The 21,802-nt window shown below is 38.3% G+C and overlaps 3 protein-coding genes across 4 annotated transcripts; 2 read left to right on the top strand and 1 right to left on the bottom strand.

Annotated features, from left to right (window-relative positions):
- Positions 1 to 977: 977 nt before the first annotated feature.
- rnf207a (ring finger protein 207a) lies at positions 978 to 18,934 on the bottom strand. 2 transcript variants are annotated; one of them, XM_081606926.1, is made up of 19 exons: positions 18,160 to 18,934; positions 17,663 to 17,853; positions 13,559 to 13,691; positions 13,184 to 13,328; positions 12,804 to 12,885; positions 12,630 to 12,705; positions 12,297 to 12,422; positions 11,297 to 11,343; positions 10,142 to 10,214; positions 9,793 to 9,861; positions 9,297 to 9,365; positions 7,919 to 8,025; positions 6,989 to 7,033; positions 5,334 to 5,511; positions 4,142 to 4,327; positions 3,523 to 3,574; positions 3,305 to 3,422; positions 2,296 to 2,388; positions 978 to 1,994 (listed from the first exon to the last, which is right to left on the bottom strand). In XM_081606926.1, the coding sequence occupies exons 2-19, from the start codon at positions 17,851 to 17,853 to the stop codon at positions 1,844 to 1,846; spliced, it is 1,941 nt and encodes a 646-aa protein (XP_081463052.1). In that variant the 5' UTR covers positions 18,160 to 18,934; the 3' UTR covers positions 978 to 1,843. The 2 variants fall into 2 exon arrangements, with proteins under 2 accessions (XP_081463052.1, XP_081463051.1); XM_081606925.1 differs by lacking the exon at positions 6,989 to 7,033 and having other exon boundaries at positions 18,160 to 18,519.
- Positions 14,149 to 15,903, top strand: zpr1 (ZPR1 zinc finger). Its single transcript, XM_008409121.3, has one exon. It carries the CDS (start codon positions 14,317 to 14,319, stop codon positions 15,646 to 15,648), a length of 1,332 nt encoding a protein of 443 aa, XP_008407343.2. The 5' UTR covers positions 14,149 to 14,316; the 3' UTR covers positions 15,649 to 15,903.
- rpl22 (ribosomal protein L22) lies at positions 18,860 to 21,670 on the top strand. Its single transcript, XM_008403318.3, has 4 exons — positions 18,860 to 18,947; positions 19,256 to 19,366; positions 19,624 to 19,748; positions 21,487 to 21,670. The coding sequence occupies exons 1-4, from the start codon at positions 18,936 to 18,938 to the stop codon at positions 21,629 to 21,631; spliced, it is 393 nt and encodes a 130-aa protein (XP_008401540.1). The 5' UTR covers positions 18,860 to 18,935; the 3' UTR covers positions 21,632 to 21,670.
- Positions 21,671 to 21,802: the final 132 nt, after the last annotated feature.

Below are 21,802 nucleotides of genomic sequence, written 5' to 3'. Positions count from 1 at the left end.
GGGAGAGAGTAAAGGACCAGAGCACAAGCACAGCCATTTGTTACTCCGCTGTCACAAATGTATTTTTAATGAATCTGCACCTCTGACTCCTCTGCAGAGCACTGCCATTCCTTAAGGCCAGTATGACCCCAATATTTCCAGGGAAGTGAACAAGCCCACTTTTACGCTGGCTGTGCAATGTAAATAGCCTTCTCCTTCTGTTTGCTGAGGCCATCAGTCTACTTCCTCATTATTATCCATACATACCTGCACCGAGAATAGGGGCCACCCTAGCTTTCTGTGCCCCTGGCAGCTGTGAAGAAATTTCACCTTGAATTATTGTTTTGTGCTAAGTTGCAGATCTATTAGCAGTGCAAATGCTGCTATATATATATACACACCACAATTGGTGGAACAAGGTGGGAAATTGTTGTTTCCGGAAATTAGAATGGAGATAAGATAATTTGGTCAATTTATTATTATCTCTTTAATTTTCAAAAACCTTTAAATGATTTTAGCATGTTTGTTTGTTTGTGACTATCTGGCAATATACAGGGCTGAAATCAGGGTCAAATTGGCATAGAAGTCATTTGACATGGAACCAAATTAGCACTGTCAAGCTGGAGGTTCTGTAGTTTAGGAACGCCCTGGGATCACCCCGGGAGATGATGTCATGGAGGAGAGGGATGTCTGGGGTTCGCTCCTAGATTTGTTGCGGTTATCTGTGGAAAACAATTGATTAATGGATCGAAAACCACTGAACGCAACAATTGCTGGACTATAAAGCAAATGTCTGGCACACTATAAAGTTGGTAAGATGTCAAAGTTGAGATTTTAGACACCGGAACAAAAAGAGAGCTCACTATATAGCATATTGCAAAATATAGTGTTTGACGTGTGAGTTTGAAAACAGTGCTAGTTCTGCAGTAGCTTTTAAAGATGCATCATTTGAATCCAGTTGTGTTGAGCAAGCAGAAATCTAAAACATGCACAGTGAAGTGGGGCTACATTTTATTTAAGACTGCTGATGAATCATCCGAACACCAAGATGTGTGAAACACTTGAGAGGGAGATCAAATAGATTTCACACAGAATATTGTGTTATCTTGATCAGCAGGATGATAGAAGGTAAAAATGATGTGGGGGGGGGGGGAAATAAAACTGGTAAAGAATCTTGTTCCATCTGTGTGTAACGTTTTCAGTCGCACTATTAACCTTTTCCTTGTAGCAACTGCATGCCAAAAAGTGTCAACACATTGCTTTATTTTATAGGACGCAGGGCATGATTCAAATGACGTGTCTAATATGCCACAATCAACATACAACTTCATTTGCAATAATGTGCAGTCACAGGTTTTCCAACGGTATGAGGAAATTAAACTGACCTGTCATCCCTGACTCACCACAACCCATCATAAAAGTGACTTATGCAATGAATACATTGTGCAAAAAGCAAACCCATACAACTCTACACTTCACATTAACAGTTTAGAAACACAACATGAAAAACTAATCCTGAGAGGTCAGATTTTAGTCTCTCTCTCTTTCAATAAGGTGGCTCATTAATCTAAATAAAGTAATTTTCTGCAGTGCTGTCATCTTTGCTCTCTATGAACAAAGAAGATTGTCAACATTGGACTCAAACAACTGTGAGTTTCCGGCCTTCACGTACATCCAGTTAGTGTCAATCCGAGAGCTCACCTTGGAGCTGTTGACAGCTCGCTGCAGAGAAAATGTCATGTACTGTGCACTATATGTCAGCAGGCGAGGACATCATATACCATCCTGGGCTTGTTATGGCTGAATTAAGGCATGCTGTTCCACTGGAGAAGGGACCCGGTTCAGAAAAGAAATGACATGGTGTTTACGAAGGAATGTCATTTTTGCTGGACGTCTCCACAGGGCCCCGCTGCCTGCTGGCTCGACTGCTCTTCACAGAAATCTCCGCTGGCTCCAGCATCAGGTTGCGGCTGTTCTTGTTTCTGTCTTGATCTGTGACATAACTCTGGTTGTCGCTGACGACAAAAAAAACAACAACATATAAATAATTACTTAAAATCCAAACATGCAGAATATTCTCAATAATCCATATTTTAAATAATCATTTCAAAGATAAATGCCAAATATAAAAATAAAACAAGTCCAGTCCAAATAATTGGTTCAAATAATCCCAAAAAATGGCTAACTTTTCTTTCAATACATCTGCTTTATCTTTTTATTTGAAGGAAATCACTTTACAAAGTAGAACATTTTTTGCCTCAATGAATTTTATTTACGAATTGAAAAACTTCATCTCCAACAAGTTTAGGTCAGAACCTGTCTTGACTGTCCTTTGGCACTGTGCTGTCCTCATAGATTTTCAGCATCGTTTCGGTGCGATCGTCAAGATGCTCCTTAGGCTCCTGAAACCTAAAAATGAATCAATACATTTATACAAGCCATTAGTGCATATAGGGCTGTAGTGATACAATAATCTCACAATGCGATACAAAACATGATATTCTGCTCACGATACAATATATATTGCGATATTCAGCAAACGATATAATTCAATACACTTTTGCGATTTTCTGAAAGATTTTAGAGGGACAGAGTGATTTTGGGGACATTTTGTGACTGTTACAGAGTTGGATTGGATTAATTTAACTGAAAACTGATTAAAAGAACCAACTACATAATAACTGGCTCTGGTTGGACATGAACACAGACTTAAAGTCGACAGCTGGACAAAATGAATCAAAGAAGTGGTGAGAAAACATGTTTCTTTTAATTGAAACAGTACAAACTGTAGCTTACATGCATTTGTAAAGTAAATAAAGTGCACCAAGTACCCTGCTCTGAGTAGTTTGATACCTTTTTAACCTTGACACTTAACATCTGAAGGAATCACTCTAAGCCTGATGACCTAATCACTCTCCCGGCGAAGCAAGCAGTGAGTGAGCAAGGTGACAGTTGGATGTTACGATACTTACGGATGAATATTGATTTTTTTCTAGGAAAGAAAATATTGATATATATCGCAAAATCGATATTATTACACAGCCCTATTAGAACAACAGGTCATTTATTCTACACCTCACTGTAAAATAAACTAAGACTGTTGAAAGCTTAAATCAATGCAACATGCAGAAACAAACATAATTTGTTGGTTTTACTATAAACCAGAAGCAGACACTTGCCAGTGCAACGCAAAAATTAGAGATAAAGTAAATATATAAAGTAACTAACTGACATTATTTATCTACTTTTTTTCCAGCAAAATAAATGCTGGTAAAAACATCCAGTCATGGTGACATAATGAGCATAGTAACAACGTTTACCGCACCTGGGCTCAAGCCTCTCTTTGACTTTAGCGATTGACAGGATGTAAGGGCTGATCTGTCTGGCGATCGTGGTTAAGTAAGAATTCTCATGTTTCAGCTGCATCAGGTCATGAAGCTGAGCTGCAGTTCAGAGAAGAATTAAGGCAGGTTTTACACAACAAAAGAAAGAGAAGTAATTAGGGACAAATATGAATTTGTGTTGTCACTGCTGGACAAAAACCTTCATAGATCTCCTGCTCGTTATTCACCATCTGCAAAGTTTCATCCCAGATCTGTGAAGAAAAGGACAAATTTACATTAATGGATTCATTGTGTGTTGGAAGCAACTGGCATGCTTGGCAAATATAATGAAGGAAAGAAACACATTAAAGTCAAATAAAAGTTCTACCGTTTATATTTTAAATAGAAATAATTTACACAACTTTGCAGTAATAATCTAAAAGTTTATTACTGCATGGAATACCAGATTCCATGCCTGGAATCTGGTATTTAACAATTGATTTTATTGTCAATTTAAACAATTTATTTAACAAAACTTTTTTTTTTTTTTTTTTTTTTTTTACAGAAACAGGAGTTCTGACAATATAATATTTTTTCAGCGTCATTATTCAGTTTTATTATTCATTAAATAGATAGAGCCCGTGCAAAAGGGAATCTTTTTTATGTTTCTGTTGTGTGGGCTCCCTTACAATATAATTTAAAATTAAAAAAATCTTACATATTATTTCCGGGACTCCAAAAAAAATTCAGCAAAGTGTGTGCATTTAACATTTTTGAAATGTCAGTGCCATAAGCACAAAGTTCAAACTCCATTAAAGCTGCGGTCTTTCCATACTCACCTCTTCAAACATAACTCTCATGGTTTCCACGGTGGAGTACTGAGTAGAAATCTGATTGTCAATATTCAGGGATCTGTCCAAGATCTCTCCCATTTTATCTGTGTTGATGATGGAATGGTGTTTGGTCAGGTCTCTGTGCATCTCCTGGACCTGGTCCTTCAGATTCTGAATCTCTGTCTGCAGAGTCTAGAAGCACAGACACAGGAACAAAACATTCCTCAACACGATGAATGTAAATCTTTCTGCTTTGGTGCATCTGAATATGAAAACTTAGTTACTGTTTCAAAAGTTTAAGGTAAATCTTAAGGAATTAAAGTTGCTGATTTTATATCGACTCCCATTTGATCCCAGATTTTCTTTTAAAAAGTCAACATTTTTGGTTAATGTGTTCATTTAGCTTCCTTTTAAGATAACTAAAGTATTTTGGAAATGAAGTGCAGTGTTGCATTTTCCTAATAATTTTAATTAAATGAGTTCTCAGACCACAATAAGAGCTGTCACAATCAAAACATTTTCCTCTTTGCTTGTGACACAAGTCTTTGACAACACTGCTGACAACATTGTCTGAATATTGAATTTACTTACAGAACAGGACATTCTTAAGAGACGTTATGCTTAAATTTCTTGTTTCACAATACAGAATTGGCTTCTGGAAAACAAACTGAGAATTAATCTTCAGAATGTTACTTTAGTCTAAGAATAAGAAATCATAAACACACAATTCCTTACTTAGAAACATACATGGAAACAATATCTTGTTTTATTAAAAGGAATCTGATTCAACCCAGGTGACATTTTAATATCCAGAATGCAATTTGCTAGTTTTTTGATCACGTTCTCTAAATGTGAGTAATTCACCTTCGTTTTAAGGGGAACTGAACTTTCTTTTGGAAACAAAATTTCCCTCCGAATGAACGTTTGAACTCTAAAATCTTCTTTTTGTTGTTTTCAGTCCATTCAGAGGTGGATTTGCCGGTATGCTTCTGATCACTGTTCTGCTGTACAAGTCAAACTTACTGCAGCTTAAAGCTGTAAACTGATAGATGGATATTTTCTTGCAAGATTTTTGGGATTAGAGCAGAATTCATGGTGCAATCTTGGTGTAAGTTGACCAGGTCCTGAAGCAGGACATATTTTTAAACCAGCTTTAGTTTATTTTCTTTTGAGATTTGCGTTCACACTCTTCACTCACCCGGTAGGCATTCTCGTAGTTGCGGCAGTGGTCAGTGAAGGGGGTTTCCCTGCCCTCAGCCAGGAGGACCTTAGTGCAAATATTCCTGTGAGATGTCAGCTTTCGCCCAAACACCGAGCCCACCGGCATCTCACCGAGAGACGGAGAGTGGCAGGGTAACGAGAGAGGGGACTGGAGCCTGCAGAGAGCACATAACACCCAGTACAGGCCCTTGCTTCTCATTGAAACATTTATTTTGTCCTGTAATGTGCAACTGAGCACCTCTTATTTAAATATAAGTGCAATTTGATCTATGATATCAAGCCTCTCTCATTCTGTCAACATCAGGGAAGCAATATCATATCATCTTGCTCAGTCAATAAGTCACAAAGCTTTGTTACATTTTTACATTTTCAGTCTTGTCTCGATAGGCAGCTTTTTTAAGTTAGGTTGAAAGGTAACCTAACTTTGTTAGGTTAACAAAAACTAGTATTTGTTATGTTAGTATAACAAATACTAGTTATACTAATATTTGTAAGATTGTGGTGTTAGGCCAGTAACATAATTTAAGATCTTGAGAATCCAAGTACACCCTTCAAAAAACTGTAAATCTACAATTCTAAAAAAAAAAATCATACAGTCCAAATGGAGGGTAAAAAAGTATATTAAAGTACAGCAAAACTAAAACAAATGAAACAGCTACCTGGTGCTAAATATGCAGTATCACTACTGCTTTCACCAGAAACACAGAGACCAGAGTACATAGCCGGCTATACAGATTCTAAGATCTGAAGTGAAAACATAGTAGTTTTCTTAGGCTCCATGTCATCTGACTTGCTGGCCATTTCCTCACAATCTTCTAAACATTTATGTGTAGCAGATCATCAAAATGCAAGCAATAGTTGGCATCTCATTTTCATAAACAGGTTTGCAATATTGCAATTTTGTAATAAAAAGTCAATATCACCCTGATTCCAAACAACTTACAGCTATAAGAATGACAAACTCAGGTCTGGCTTCAACACTGTCACAGTGACTATTAACGTTGAAAGAAGCAGATCTGCAGTAGCTGGACGTAAGTGCTTCTGTTTTATTTTTAATATCAACAGGGGAGTTTTATTACAGATGAAAATTATAACAGCAGTAAAGCGACATCAGTTACTAAAATGAACCAGCTTGCAGCACTTCACTGATCTTTAGAGGGAAATTATGACAAAAATACAGTCAGCAAGCAGGCTTTCCATTATCAGCCCCTGCCTGGTTCGCATCAAGCAATGCCATCTGTGGGGAAGAAGCTTTAAGATGTGAATTTTAAATGCATAAAGGACAGAGGCAAAACCCTTCAAAAAAGTATTTATGAGAAGGGAGAAGGCTGCGGTGTAGTAGTTAAACTGCCACATACTAAGGAAAATCCATCCCCCCTTTCACCTGTCAATTATATCATCTATTCATTACATTTGCAAGTTAATCAAAAAAGTGGTGAGTGGAAAGGAAAGATTTGATCTATGATGAAATTATGTGCTCAAAACAAACTCAAACAAATCTCTGCTTCATTCTTTAACTATCATCTTGCCAAATGCGTATTGAGGAGATGTTTAAAGCTCGTGTATGTGTCGCTTGTCATGCACATCATTAGTTCAAATAATCAAAAAGTGATCAAATAAACAAGCATTTACCTCCAATCCATTAGGCTCCTCTGCCTCCGGTTTCCCTGTCCGGAACTAATGCAGTCAGACCTCTTTAAAACATATGTCCTCCTCTCACTGTCACACAAGTCATCCCCCACACACCCAGACTATGTCCTCACAGCGGTGACGCCAATTTAAAACCTTTCCTGTGTTAAAGCTGTGACATCAACAGTCCAAGTCCAACCGCTCCTGAGTGCCAACCTGCAGCTGATTCCTAGACAGTTCTGTGAAATTATGATAAAAATAGTCTCAGGCGGCCGGACACCAATCCCTGTCAAGTTTGGGTCTTGCACTTGTGGGGTGTTAAACATGTTGGAAAGAAACGTTGTCAGTATGCTGGCATTAGAGGATAGGCTTAAGGACCTGTGAATAGTTAACAGACACTGATGTGGAAAAAGTATTTGTGTTTGTCTGTGATGGGCACAAAAACTAGGAACAGGTTACAACCGCTTTTGATTTCAAGAAATGTTTTTAAATGAACATGTGAGCTGGAAAGTATCAGTATGTTTTTTTTAAACAATCTCCGTCCATGATCTATACGTGCAACCATACATCCATTCATCACCTGAACGTTGTCTGGTCACAACAAGTCCACAGCTTTCTAATTTGGGAATGCTCTCCCAATCAAGGCCCCCCATTTAACAAGGTGAATTACGTAAACATATCAGAGTACAAAGCTTACAGAGAGGCAGACAAAATAACTGGCATAGCGGGATTCAGCATGGCGCCTCCTTTCCGCTGCATCTGCACTTGCAAACCATTTGGGGATTGTAAACTTGGAAGCTTTACATGTGTGAATTTTCTGCCCAGATTATTGTCTTTCTCGAAAGAACCCGAAGGGTGCCAATGACACAAACTGCTATGCAGACAATTGGCAGAAGAAAACACTGCAAAGAGATTAAAGGGAGAAGATATTACCTTGTTACGACACTTGTGGAACCAGCGACAGAAGGAGGACGGCGGGATACCAGCTGCAGCAGAGGCTCCAGACAACGAGCAAACTCACTCCTATACTCAGTATTGATCTAAACGAGCACAAAGTCAAAATAAGTTAGTCACAACAAATACGTCACACCAAAAATGTACAGGGAAACACCAAAAATGAGCACATAATAACAGGAAATGGCAGTATTTCAATTGTAGAGCAATGTGGGAAGCATGAAAGGTTTTATAAAATTCTATAATTTAGAAACAATGTCTGTTGTTTCTAAACTATATTCACAGAAAACAACACCTCACAGCTCAGGGCACATATTTTTTGTGTAATATAACAGGGAACATTGTGTTTTTCACAGTTTGAAATTCAGTTTGGCAAAACAAAATTACTATATTTTCCATAATTTGTTCGTGGAAGTGTTGTTCAATCTCAAATTTTGTTTTTCTTTCAGCTTTGATTGCACCATTTGCTTTATTTTTGCACTGGATTCACAACTCAGATTGCACCAATTACAAGCAGATGCAAGCTTTATTTTTGCACAAAGTCACAGTTGACCTTGCTTCATAGTCAAACACAGATAAAAGTCGAATGAGAAAACACTTGAACTTTTTCATTTTCATAACTCCAGGTTCCAGCCTGATGAGGTCAAAACTTTCAGAACAACATCTGAAAGGTGGAATTCCACCAACAAGGTGATTTTCAATCAGTAAGCAAAACCTTAGATTTTGAGAATGTGTGGAATAATGCAACCCTTTGACAGATAAAAAAAAAAAACATTGGTTACATTTAAAATGTATGAAACTAAAAAAAGAAACACTTCTGGACCATCACGCTGTGTTAATTTTGCTCAGTTTATAAAAAATGTTCTTTGATTTCTTTTTAGCGCTCTGGCTGTGTGCACATATGCCACATAACACAGGATTTCAGCTGTCAGTATTTTCCCGCACAATCTACATTTTACAAAATGCTTTCATCTTTGAAAATCGTCTTTGAGGATGTGCAGCTATCCCTGCTGGCTGTAATTCATTATCTGTATGTATGGACTTCCTCTAAATGTATGCATATTGCTGGCATAAGTTACAGCTGTTTGTGTTTTGGTCCTCCTCACCATGATCACAGCTTAAACCTGCCTCCATTTTAAAAATGTCTAATTTAAGTTTGCAAACCTGAATTTGCACACACATTTAGCACACACAAATCTACACCTTATATTAGTTGGTTGGCATTTCAGCGGTGCTGAGCTAAAAAGAAAAAAAGGTCAAACTGCATTATTAAGCAGGCAAATATCTAATTGTTTAAAAAGTCAGTGTGCCAGCACTTTCAATGCATTTTAGCTCCAGATGAGTGCCTTGTACTCACTTTGCTGCTTTGCACTGGCCGCAGTCGATGAGGGAGTTTCGCAATCCTCTTCAGCCTTTCCATGAGTTGCTGTGCAAGCAAGAACATCCGGGTTTGATTCAGTGACCTGCTTCACCTCACTGAGGTGTTATGGACAGCCTCAATTTAAAAGCCAATTCAATCCAACAAATACTGTAACCTTTCTCTTGCCAATAAAACTTCTTTCAAAAAACTGTTAACTTTTTGTTTTCAGAGTTGTTTGCTGAGAAAGCAAAGGTCATTTATTAAAACAAAGCACTGTATCTATCTTTGTGTCTTATTTTCTTATTAGTCTGTTCTCTGTTTCTCCAAGTCATTGTTGTTTTGAACTTCTCTGTTTCCTGTATGATTTTTTAATTTTACATAATTATACATAGCTCATTATATCTTGTATTGGTGTGTTGCTACATTTTTACATTTTGCATTGTTCTGATGAAGTGCAATAATAACCTCTTCAGTTGTTTATCACCATACTTACATATCCCATATCCAGAAATTCATATTTGTTGGCTGAGCTGAGAAAGGCTGAGCAGGTGACCAGATGGACCTACAAACATCAGAAGAAGGAACAAAAAGTATTAAAGCCTACAGAAATTAAAGGACCATTGCAAAAAAAAAGAACATATCCATAAATAATATCTTGGACATCTACCTCTGGTTTGCAGAGTCATTATTTGTTTGAGTTATTAAAAGTCAGCCTAACAAGTGTTTGTTTACTTTTAATAAATTCTGATTTGTGTCATATTTCTGTATTGATGAGTTGTCTTTCCAATAGTGGTAAAATGTTTGGCATCATCATTAGTATGAAGTTGTGATCTTGTCCTCACCTGAAGTGTTGGAAGTAGAGCAGTGAGGTGAGACAGTTGCTCCTTTAATGCTTTCTCCTTCTCCTCATGCTGACTACAGACACACACCACACACACAAGTATGTAAGACAACACCTTTAAACTTGTGGATGCCACAGTACACAGAGGATTCAGCTCAGGAGGTGCAACCACGAACAACACACTCAGTATTTCCAGGAGTTAATCTATCTGTCTTCTCCTGTAACAAACACACAGATGCAGACACACAAAGCATGACATAAATAGCCTTCAACGTCCTTCTGGGAACACAAACCACTGGATGGTTTCCAGGCAATAGAGAGAGCACGAGATGGATTTAGACAGAGATGCACTTTGCCGGATCTGAAAATTGTTTTCATTCAGTCGCACACACTTACCCACAAGGCCTTCAATAAACAGCAAATTCCTGGTGGTGTTACTTTTAAGATTATGCTTTGGATTCACTCATTAGAGATGACATTTGCAGGTTTTTTTTAAGAATGGCCAGGATACATAAATCACCTGATATCAGTTTGTTTGAGTAGTAAATCCAATTATATCTTAAAAAGTAATCTAACCTAATGGACCAGTCAGATTTAAACTTTAAAGAACATTTATTCAAACTTTAAGTGAGTCTTTATTGCAGTTTAGAAGTCACGTTTTCATAATGTATTGCCTAACGCTGTCTGGCACAACGTAGGTAATATTTTTGCCAAATTGCCTGAAATGAGGAAACACAAACAGACTATAATGCCTGCAGGCTGCTTCAGGTTTCCTGCCACAGTTGGTTTATTAATCTTTTGCATTTTGTAAGTAAAAATGCTCTTCATGTAGCTTCACTTTCAGTTATTATCGTCGCACAAGTTTTAAATATTATTTTTGGAATTACAGCACATTTCTACAGAAGTGATTTTAACTCAGCGTTCCACTTATTAAACATGGAAATTATCCAGGAAAACGTGTTTGATGCTGAGCAGATTATTCTGGGGAAAACAAGGTGCTACTCATCACCTTTGAAGTCATTACAACAAAGTGTTTATAATAAAAAACATAAATTCAACTCAACTCAGAGTAATACAATAACAATGTGATGCACAATTGTGGCAAAAAATAGACATATATCTAGACAATGCTCATCTTTACAGATATTTATTTTACCTCTGAGCTGCTTTCAGCAGAGTCTTTTTCCTCTCTGCTAGCCTTTCCTGTCAAATGAGAAGAGAAAAAAAAACCTCCCATTATCCCCACAATGATGTGAAAATGGCCTTGAGCTCTGCAATACCTAATAAATTCTCAAGATTGTGAAAAGAAATGGCTTAAATTGTACAGTGCGGTTCCCTGCTCTCTTGGATTGTTTAAAAAAAAGCTGTGTTTTCTAACATTTAGATAATAGAGACATCCAGTGGCCAAGCAGCGCTAATGGAGCCAGATGGAGGACATGGCAACTGTAAATGACTAAATTGAGGCCATATTTGAATCTTGTGTTTTGAAGAAAGATGAGAAATCTCTGTGCAGGTTATGTCCAGAGAAAAAACTGTAATAGGATTTACATCTGAAAAGAGGGGGCAGTTTTACCTCTTATTACCTTTGGACCATGAGTAGTTATTATGATAGGAAGGTTCAAGTAGGATGTGTATTTAAAGAGGATGTTCACTAAACTTCATAGCTTAAAAAAACAATGGTGAAAAAAATATTGTTTTTAACAAGAGGGTAGCATAGCTAGAAACCGAACTCGAGTCATATTACTTCAAAATAATACTTTAAAATATGTATATAGAAGAGAAAATGTACAGTATAGAATTATTCGTGGTATTAATTTTCCTAAAGTTACTTGAAAACTTCCATCAATTTATCATGTTATTTAATCTTTTGTGGTTTTATTTACAAAACCAAGTTGTTCAGCTGCTTCAAAACAGTTTTGTGTCATAATTTTTTGTTTATGTTTTTTCCCCAACTCAGCTGATTTCAGTGTGCAATATTAAAACAAATATTTTGTGATTTCTATAAACACATAAACCCCCCAAAATATGCATGCCAGGATATTATTAATATAATTGATCAGGAGATATAGTAGAGACATAGTAGAGTTTATATTGATAGTTTCACGAAAACAAAGAGGAGAACAATAAAGGGAGGAACAATATAAAGAAAAATAGACCTGCAAGCTGTTGAACAGACTACAGATTGCACTTTCTTCTTCCTCCACATTCAGACACACTTCCCCGATCATTGCCCTCAGCAGATGGATTGCTTCTCCGGTTGAGGTCTGCAGCTCCTTCACCACCTGTAGTTAAAAGACAAGATCACTGTGAACAGCTAATGAAGGCAATCTAATCTTCATAAAAATCACTTGTATAAAACAAACAAAAAAAACTTAATGAAAATTAGAAAACACACCAGCTCCACACTGTTGGAAGATGTATATTTCACAGTACAACATGTTGCTGTCTGCGTCATAAAATTTGAAAAAGGACAGACATGAGCTGCTCACCAGCACAGCCTGGTCCAACATCTCACACCCCTGTGCATAAGCTGTTTCAATGTCAATGCAGTGAGTTCGACTCTCCCTGCAAAAAGGTAGTCAGTTCAAAACAAAGCAAAACTGCCTGCACCAATTCACAATAGAGGAACAAAACCATAACAATCATAATATGAATTTACTCACACTTGCATGTCTCTGAAACATTTGATGCAAAGCATTGATTTATTCTCTGTTGAGAAAAGAATGTAGGGCTCCTCATGGAGAGCTGCAGAGAGAAATATGTTTTAACTTCTGCATGGACAAAGGTCAAGATTTTTAAGAAACTGCAGGGCTCTCAATAAAAATGTTATTTGTGAATAAAACTCTTAATTTACTCCTACATTGACAGGCGTTTGTTGTAACACATTTCAACAACTTGGGGCCACTTTAAAAAATAACCAACCATTTTGCCTGAGAATATGATTAACATGGAGCAGGAAATCTATCCAGAGCCCAGGAGGGTGCACAGCTCTCTAGCTTGTTAGTCTATAATTACTGTGGAGTAAATTACAGGTGGCACTCACAGCATTTTCTGTGTTTGGCTTTGGTGCGTTTGGCCAACGACACAATCTCATGGTGGGAAAACATTCTGGCCTTGTGTGTCAGCTCTCGGCAGGTGGTACAAAGTGGCTGGCTGCAAGTGTTACAGTAGTACATCAGCCCTGTGTCCTGTATATACACAAGAAGGCGAAAAAATGGAGACAAATAATTATTCATATTAAGAGATCAAAGTTCAAATCTGATGATGAGAACATGACTAAATGTTACAAATAAAACATCTAAGAACTAGCTGTAATAATTTACAGCTAGTAAATTGTTGTTCTACTTTTTCAATTACAACAAAACTGCAAACTGATTTTTTGTGGCTTTTGTCTTAAGATGCAAACAAAGTGCTGCACCTTTTTGTTACTTTCTTGGTCACAGTTGGCACAAAGCACCGTCTCCTCAACATCTGCGTTGTTGTCCACAAGGAACTTCAGCAGACGATCCTCTGGTGGGAGGGCATTATTTCCTTTAATCATTGAGTGGTATCTAGAGAAAGCAAAGACTTCATTGGAAAGTTATTATTTACTTCCATTATTCATTTTGCGTATATAAGGATTTATTTTTGAATGTTTTTCTGACAGCACAGTTAATTTGAATGCAAAACCAGTGGAGTAAAACAATCTAATAATTCTCATTGGATGAATGTTCTTCAAGACAATTCAGACATTATATTCATCTTTTGCCATTCATTTTGGAAGTTTTTATATATTTGAAAATTGAAAAGTCAAATTAAAAACAGTAATTTAGGGAATGTATGTCAAAAGCAAGAAAGCTCTCTTTAATATGAAAAATAAATTAATGAAAAGAAAATGGATACTCTATAAAAATCATATAAAGATGAAAATGTATAAAGTTGAGTCAGTTTTACAAAAAAATAAAAAATGAAGTTGTTCATTGTGGGGCAGTTTCAAAACAATACTAGTGGGGGCAGCAGAGACTTCCGAAATGAGATGTTCACCGAATAAGAAAATCCGGAAGTCGGTTTGTGTCAAACGAATCAAGCGTGTTCTCAACGGTGTGTCGTCTAGAAAGTTCTGGCAAGTGAAATCTTCTACCAGTAAATGACAGCGTGCAAGTTTTCACTGTGATAGGATTATATCCGGCGTTTAAGATGTCACTTATTTCAGAGGAAAATGTTCGCGGTGGAAGCGTTTTTAGGGACCTTAGTGCGGACGACGAAGAGTGGCAGCCCACCGAGATAGAGAGCTTGTGTATGAACTGCTACCAAAACGGCACGACCCGCATGCTCCTCACTAAAATCCCCTTCTTCAAAGAAATCATCGTCAGCTCCTTCAGCTGCGCTCACTGCAGCTGGTCCAACACCGAGATCCAGTCTGCGGGCCGAATCCAGGACCAGGGGGTCTGTTACACGCTCAACGTCAAAACAAAGCAGGACTTGAACCGGGAGGTTGTGAAGGCGGACTGTGCGATCACCAGGATCCCTGAGCTGGATTTCGAAATACCTCCTTTTACCCAGAAAGGCTCGCTTTCTACCATCGAGGGGTTGTTGGACCGAGCGGTAGCCGGGCTGGAGCAGGACCAGCCCGCCAGACGGGCTGCCGAACCGCAGGTGGCGGAGAAAATAGAGGAGTTCATCCAGAAGCTGAAGAGGCTCAAAAATGTTGAACACGAATTCACGCTGGTGATTGAGGATCCATCGGGGAACAGTTTTGTGGAAAATCCTCTGGCGCCTCAAAAGGACGAGGCTCTGACAGTGACCCGGTTCAAGAGGACCGCCCAGCAGGACGAGCAGCTGGGAATACGGCCTGATGATGACCAGGTGGAGGAGCTTGCAGGGAACGACCTGGACGCTATGAGAGGAGAAGTCCTGGTGTTCCCCACAAACTGCCCGGAGTGCAACGCGCCAGCCTCCACCAACATGAAGCTGGTCAAGATCCCTCACTTCAAGGAGGTCATCATCATGGCCACCAACTGTGACAGCTGTGGCCACCGGACCAATGAGGTCAAATCCGGTGGAGCTACGGAGCCGCTTGGCACCAGGATCACGCTGCACGTCACTGACGCTTCAGACATGACCAGAGACGTGCTCAAGTCAGAGACCTGCTCTGTCCTCATCCCGGAGCTGGAGTTTGAGCTGGGAATGGCAGCTCTGGGTGGGAAGTTCACCACGCTGGAGGGGCTGCTGCAAGACATTAAGGACCTGACTGTCTCCAAAAACCCCTTCGTCTGTGGCGACAGCAGCTCCACTGACCGGGTGGAGAAGCTGAAGGAGTTTGGGGAGAAGATAGAGAAGATCCTGGCAGGAGAAATGAAAGTGCACGTCGTCCTGGACGATCCAGCTGGGAACAGCTACATGCAGAATGTGTACGCTCCGGAGGAGGACCCTGAGATGACCGTGGAGAAGTACACTCGCACATTCGATCAGAATGAAGAGTTGGGCCTAAACGACATGAAGACTGAAAATTATCAAGAAGAAAACTGAACTGTACTCCAATGCTGGAATGAACTGATAATTGGAAATGTCTGCACAGACCCAGTGTTACATTGCATCCATATTTTCTCTCATTTTCATGTTTTATTTTAAAAACTGGGTGAATTATTGCTTTCAAAAAGCCTTATCTTAAACTTAAACAATTCTAAGTTGTTGAAATGTGTAGTAATTAAAGAGTTCATGTGAAGAAAATCTGATTTGTAAAAACACAAATGCTTGTGGTTAATAAAGATATGCCAACTCAAAGCTGTGCATTCCTGTGGCATTCCAGAAGATGGCGCTGTTTTACTGTGAATTCAAAGAAGATTGAGCTTTCAGAAGACCGCACACTGCGAGACAAATTAATCTTTTTATGCACCCCAGAGTGTGCCTTAATCTAAATAACATTACATAAATTGATGTGATGCTGGCTCTGTTCATGTTTGGCAGACAGTTATGGTTAATATAAAGGTTTACGTTGTGTGTCCTGTGTGTCTCTGTGTTGCCCTGCGACAGACTGGCGACCTGTCCAGGGTGTACCCTGCCTCTCGCCCGAAACGTTGGCTGGAGATGGGCACCAGCACCCCTCCCGACCCCACTGAGGGAAAAAGGGTGCAAGAAAATGGATGGATGGATGTTCATTTTTTTTACATATTTGCTTCTGATAGCCAGCACTGAATGTGCTTTTTATGTTTAAATACTTTTAAGTGTGGGTTATTTCTATAAATTATTTAAATAAGCACCAAAGAACCTAACATCATGTTAAAATTGGATTTACCAGCTAATGTATCTATTTTCCACCACATTAACCACTCTTATTAAATTGAAATAGTCCAAAATCTGCTTGGTTTTGATTCAGTTACACTGGTGCAATTGTTCCCAACACTCTGCTGAACATGTTTTATCTCGTTTTCATTACTGGACTTCCACTAATAGAGGAGTGAATTGCTAGATTACATGACTCTTGAGTGAGCAGCTGTTGTGGCAGGAAAAAGATGAAAATAGAAGCTGGCATTCAGTATTCTAAGAACAAACAACAGCGCACACTGATTTGATGCCTGTGGGCTTGTTGTTCCTAACATACTAATACTTCTACGTTCTGTGGACAAACGTATCTTTTATTGATATTACTTGGGCTTGTGCTGACTAATTCTACACAGGTGAAAATTCAACAATTAGCATCTCGAACAACAAATCCACCACAATGAAATGCTTTGTCCTGGAATATAACATCACATAGGTGGGGAAAAAAAGTGTATCTATCCATCTACAGTTTCCCCAGAAAGGCTATTTGAATAAGTGTTTGATGTCAAACTTTCACAAGTTTAATTTTTTTTAGACTAAAATTGTTTTTTGCTCAGATGCTATTTTGAACTGTGATCCCATTTTTTTCAATATAAAACAATCTTGCCAGTCTGATCTAATATTGACAATCGCTTCTATCAGAGAAAACGGATACGACTGACCTGAAGGTGACTGTGTGCCACAATTTGTCCCTATACAAGGAATGAAACAGGTTGCTGTGGTATCATGTGACTGCTTTTGATTATCCTAAGCTGATGGCACTGCTGCCAAATACCAGTATGCTTTGTTAGCTATGTGACCAGACTTAATGGAACTTTAGCCCCTTTCAGTGTTGGAGCCAAAACCTAAATAAGAGAGCGGGGTGACCCTGCAGCTGCTTCAGCCACTCTGACCTAGCCAACCCTGGACATGATTTAGGTCACAATAGTCTCTAATTAATAAAATAATTTGTTGGGAGGCTCTTTATGCTTGAAGGTAAAACTAGACAACTTAAATCAATAGGTATGAGCCTATTGATTTAAGGTCCAATGCAACTTGTCAGAGGTTGTAATGTCAAAGAAATGTGTCTATAGACTACCAAAAACATCTCTTCTTCACCTTGGATTCAATGTTTTCACTTTATTTAAGGTTTACCATCATATGTCACGTTGTGGATCAGGCATCCAGTGCAATTCTCATAATCTAAACTGAGCACGACCAACTGCAAAGTTTCATCTCTTACCCACAGAGGGGGCAGCTGAGGCGGCAGTCATTGGTCCGACCTCGAAGGCAGCGGGCGCAGAAGATATGGTAGCAGTCCAGTAAACATGGGGACTTGTACTGCTCATGGCACAAGTGACACACCAGGGGGTGGACGTTAGCACAGTCCACCTCAAACAGGTTGCCCACGTTGGAAAATATCCCTCCTGCCATCTGAAGACAGAACAGGTGAATAATGACAAAGAGAACAGGACGGCTTAAATCACTTCATCACTTGAAATAAAATATATGTGCCGTGGTGTTTAATAACAGTCCAAATATTTCAGTCATTTTAAGATAGGCTAAGCTGACAGACATAGCAAGCACATAGATGCTACAAGCTGGAAATTAGTTCAAGTAAACATGCAGAACTCTTTTGTCTTACCATTCAACCATGTGTTAAGTGAACAGAGATTTGGTAACTACATAAAATATACACAACACCAGACTTACTGTCAACAACGTCAAGACAAGACTTACTGTAAATGTAGCAGGCTTGTCTGCAGAAAGAACAGAGAGCCACTGTCTTACCTTTCAGTGGTGCTATCAGCTACCCCCAGCAGGAATGGCAACAATGCAGAAACTCTTCAATAGTCGGCTGATGGGGTCTGTCCACCAGGCAGCTGACACCTCACACCTCGTGCCAGCCCCCCAATGTTGCCAAAGTTCACAAGGGACATTTAATATTCTTGCTGCTGTCTGTGAGTCCAGATTACAAAGCTATTCTGACATTGCACCTCGTGCTGCAGAGAAGTGAAATGAGACTAAACTATTTTATTTAATTTTTTACATTATCAGTAACTATAAATTATGTAATTTACAAATTGTTTTAGTTTTGCTTTTCTCTTTTGTATAAAATTCTTCTGAAGCATATTTTAATGGTTTATGTGCTATACAAAGCCAGATTACATCAGCACAACCACACTAATCTGCATATACCTAATGTAGATTCCAAAATCAATAATGTTTGACAAAATATCAGATAAAAACGTGCTGTCTTTCTTCTATTACTCATATATTATCTTATATTCAAAAGAATGCACTCAAACACAATAAACAGTCTTGTATCTTGTTGACAAATAAAAATGTGAGCCAGCAGCAAATTCGAAACTTGCAATTTCATTTGAAAACATTATTTTGTCGTGTGAGAAGTTTACTTAATCAACTTCAGATAACGTGATTCAATCGATTTATCAGGAAGGTATTTTACTTCCTGCGCAGCCGCAGCTCCTTCCTTTTAGCTCAGCGTGTCAGCCATGGCTCCAATAGTGAGTAATAGTCCCGTAAAAAGTGTACAGAGAGAACGTGTCTTTTACTCTCTTTGTAATCCATATATGTCTTTGTAGTCGGACTAACATGCTGCATACCTTTTGTCTGTTTGAGTCTTTTTATTACCTTTAATTAATGTATAAACTTGAAGGCACGTTGCAATGAGAGGTACAGCTAATGTTAGCAGTTGTTAGCGTAACAAGTCGATAAGAATGTGTCCAAAGGAAAAAAAAACAAAAAAACTTTCACTTTACCATTTGCCGACATATGTTTAAAACAAACATATGCGTTTGTGTTTGTATTGTAGAAGAAGGTGGTGGCCAGGAAACCGGGTGGAAAGAGGAAGAAGCAGACCCTGAAGTTCACTCTGGACTGCACTCATCCCGTGGAGGACGGGATCATGGATGCTGCCAACTTTGTGAGGACCTTCATTTACACTCCAATAACATGTTTGTAACACCTGTGTGCTGGATGGTATATGCCAACTTAATTTGGACCAAACCCAATGTGATATTACTACACACTGCTGTTTTCACCGAAGGGAAAAACACACCTCCTTTCAGGGGCAATAGGAAAAAAAAATATGTATTTTTTTATTATTATTTATATCACATAAAGGCTTATTTTCTACTGACTTCTAATCCTTTCTATTTCCTTTGTCCTCATCGCATGCAGGAGCAGTTCTTGCAGGAGCGTATTAAGGTGAACGGCAAAGCTGGAAACCTTGGTGGAGGAGTGGTCTCCATTGAGAGGAGCAAGAGTAAAATTGCCGTGAACTCAGAGGTTCCCTTCTCAAAGAGGTATAAAATGCATCAAAACACTGTCGTGCTGCTGAAGTGAACACACAAACACAGCGGTGCTTTACCATCAGTCTTGACGGTTGTTGTATTTGGGTGGGTGGTGGAAGGATATAATATATTTGACAACTGTAGATAAATAGTTGTCTATAACACCAAAGATATGCCATGTTGAATGCTTTGCCTAAGGCTTTGTCTTTTGCAGTTAGTATATGGTTGCAAATGTTTTTGATTAATTGCTTAGTGAAATGGAAACACATTTTTCACATAACATGAGTCACATGGTCAACATGTAAACTGCTAAGAAGAAGACAGGAAGTATTTGGAGGATGAAGGCTCGGAACGCTTTTTTCATGACTTTTTTTGCATGAACAAACTTAATCATGTGTTTTTAATTGCATTTTTCATTTAATGGAAGCACTGCAATTGTGAGTTTGTGTTTTATTATTATTTTTTTTTACGTTAGTCAAATATAGACAGGTTTTGCTCACTTTTGTAAAGGAAATGCAGCTGGTGGTTGCTGGACTGCGTTGATGTTAACTTTACTTCATACTGAGCATGCATATCTTAACAGTGTAAAGGAGAACTCTCCTTTAACAGGAACAAACTTCCATCCTGTCTCAAGGTTAAACAGACAGGTTTATCATCTATATAAAACTACATGAAGCTATTGATTGCAATAATTCAGCCGATTTCACTCAAGAAAAGTGTCACAGCTAAACAGAATAACTACCCTGAGTGTAATTTCTTTGAAGAGAAAAACAGAAAGAGAACCAAGTTATTGACAACAAGAACTACAGATGAAGCATCAGTGGAAAGTAGTTGGAGAAAGTAGCAGAGTTAGAAAAGGTGTAAGTGTCTTCAATCAGCCTCAACCATAACTACAGAAATAGCTCAGCAGATCCTACTACACTTTAAATATAAACTTAAATATAAAGAAGGAAAGTTTTAGCCTATTCTTTGACTAAAAGAGGTGTCTTCTCTGTTGACAGAACCATGGGGTTGGTTCCACAGGACAGGAAATAACTTAAGGATTGGTCTTTTGTTTGGTTTTAAAAAAAATGTTTTAAAAATGAGCATGAGATTTGTTGCTTTACTGTGTTTGGTACAAATCAGCTTTTTATTGGTGTTCAGAACGAGCTGAGGAACAAGCAGGTTATGGGAGGGTGGTGGCTTATGGTAAACCACTCAATACATCTTCACAGTTAACACGCATTGAGAAGCGCTTTTTAAATTGGCACAAAATATAGGCATCAAGTTTTTAAAAGCACCTTTGCTATAGCCAGCTATTCTTCCATATAAATACTATGAGGTTTTACAGTTAAACCTGAAAGTTTTGACATCTGTCAGACTTGTATTAATGTACAATTACTTAAAACAAACGTTAGAATTGCTTTTTAGGTATGTATCGTTTCTTTTTTCAAAAGGAACGAGATGCACGAAGCTTTCACAACATTGCCACCAGAGGGCGACTGTGGCACCAATCCTTAAATGGAGCACTATACATTGTACCTGAAAGAAGTCAATTAGGAATATTGCATCTAACCTTGATGTAAACTAAATGACCTGAAGTGAAAAACAAAACTTATTGATCCAGCTATGAGGACAATAAATTGCTTTTGTGATTCATTCAGATGTTATACTGTTAAAACATGATTTCAATAAATACAATAATGTTGAATTGAGTTTATCTTATGAATTGGATTGAACTGAAATTCAGCATTGTGTTTCTGTCTTTTAGGTACTTGAAATATCTCACCAAGAAGTATTTAAAAAAGAACAACCTCAGGGACTGGTTGCGGGTTGTGGCGAACACCAAGGAGAGTTACGAGCTGCGCTACTTCCAGATCAACCAGGACGAGGAAGAGGAGGAAGAAGAAGATTAAACCAGATGTCTTTAATAAAAATTCACCAGACAAAAGAAATGTGTCCAGAATATTTTTCATATTGTATTGTTTCTTATTTTTTTGTAGCTTTTTATTTCACAAAGTCCCTTCAAGATTAGAAATCTCTGTAAGATGTTAGCAACCACAGAAGTCCAAACTATGTAAAACATG

Source organism: Poecilia reticulata, chromosome 5, assembly GCF_904066995.2.
Source record: "Poecilia reticulata chromosome 5, P_reticulata-male-v2, whole genome shotgun sequence".
NCBI classification, from domain to species: domain Eukaryota; kingdom Metazoa; phylum Chordata; class Actinopteri; order Cyprinodontiformes; family Poeciliidae; genus Poecilia; species Poecilia reticulata.
Note: the sequence above shows the minus strand (reverse complement) of the source record. Positions and strands in the feature narration are given on the sequence as shown.

Bases quoted from the DNA above. Each gene is read 5' to 3' on its own strand.
- zpr1 (XM_008409121.3), top strand. From the start codon at position 14,317: ATGTCACTTATTTCAGAGGAAAATGTTCGCGGTGGAAGCGTTTTTAGG.
- rnf207a (XM_081606926.1), bottom strand. From the start codon at position 17,853: ATGGCAGGAGGGATATTTTCCAACGTGGGCAACCTGTTTGAGGTGGAC. The intron at 11,344-12,296 runs GTCTATTTTTCT...CTCATTTGACAG, and splicing joins GTCTGTTCAACAGCTTGCAG to GAAAGGCTAGCAGAGAGGAA. The intron at 5,512-6,988 runs GTAAATGCTTGT...TGCTCTCTGCAG, and splicing joins AGGAGCCTAATGGATTGGAG to GCTCCAGTCCCCTCTCTCGT.
- rpl22 (XM_008403318.3), top strand. The intron at 19,367-19,623 runs GTGAGGACCTTC...CATCGCATGCAG, and splicing joins TCATGGATGCTGCCAACTTT to GAGCAGTTCTTGCAGGAGCG. The intron at 19,749-21,486 runs GTATAAAATGCA...TCTGTCTTTTAG, and splicing joins GAGGTTCCCTTCTCAAAGAG to GTACTTGAAATATCTCACCA.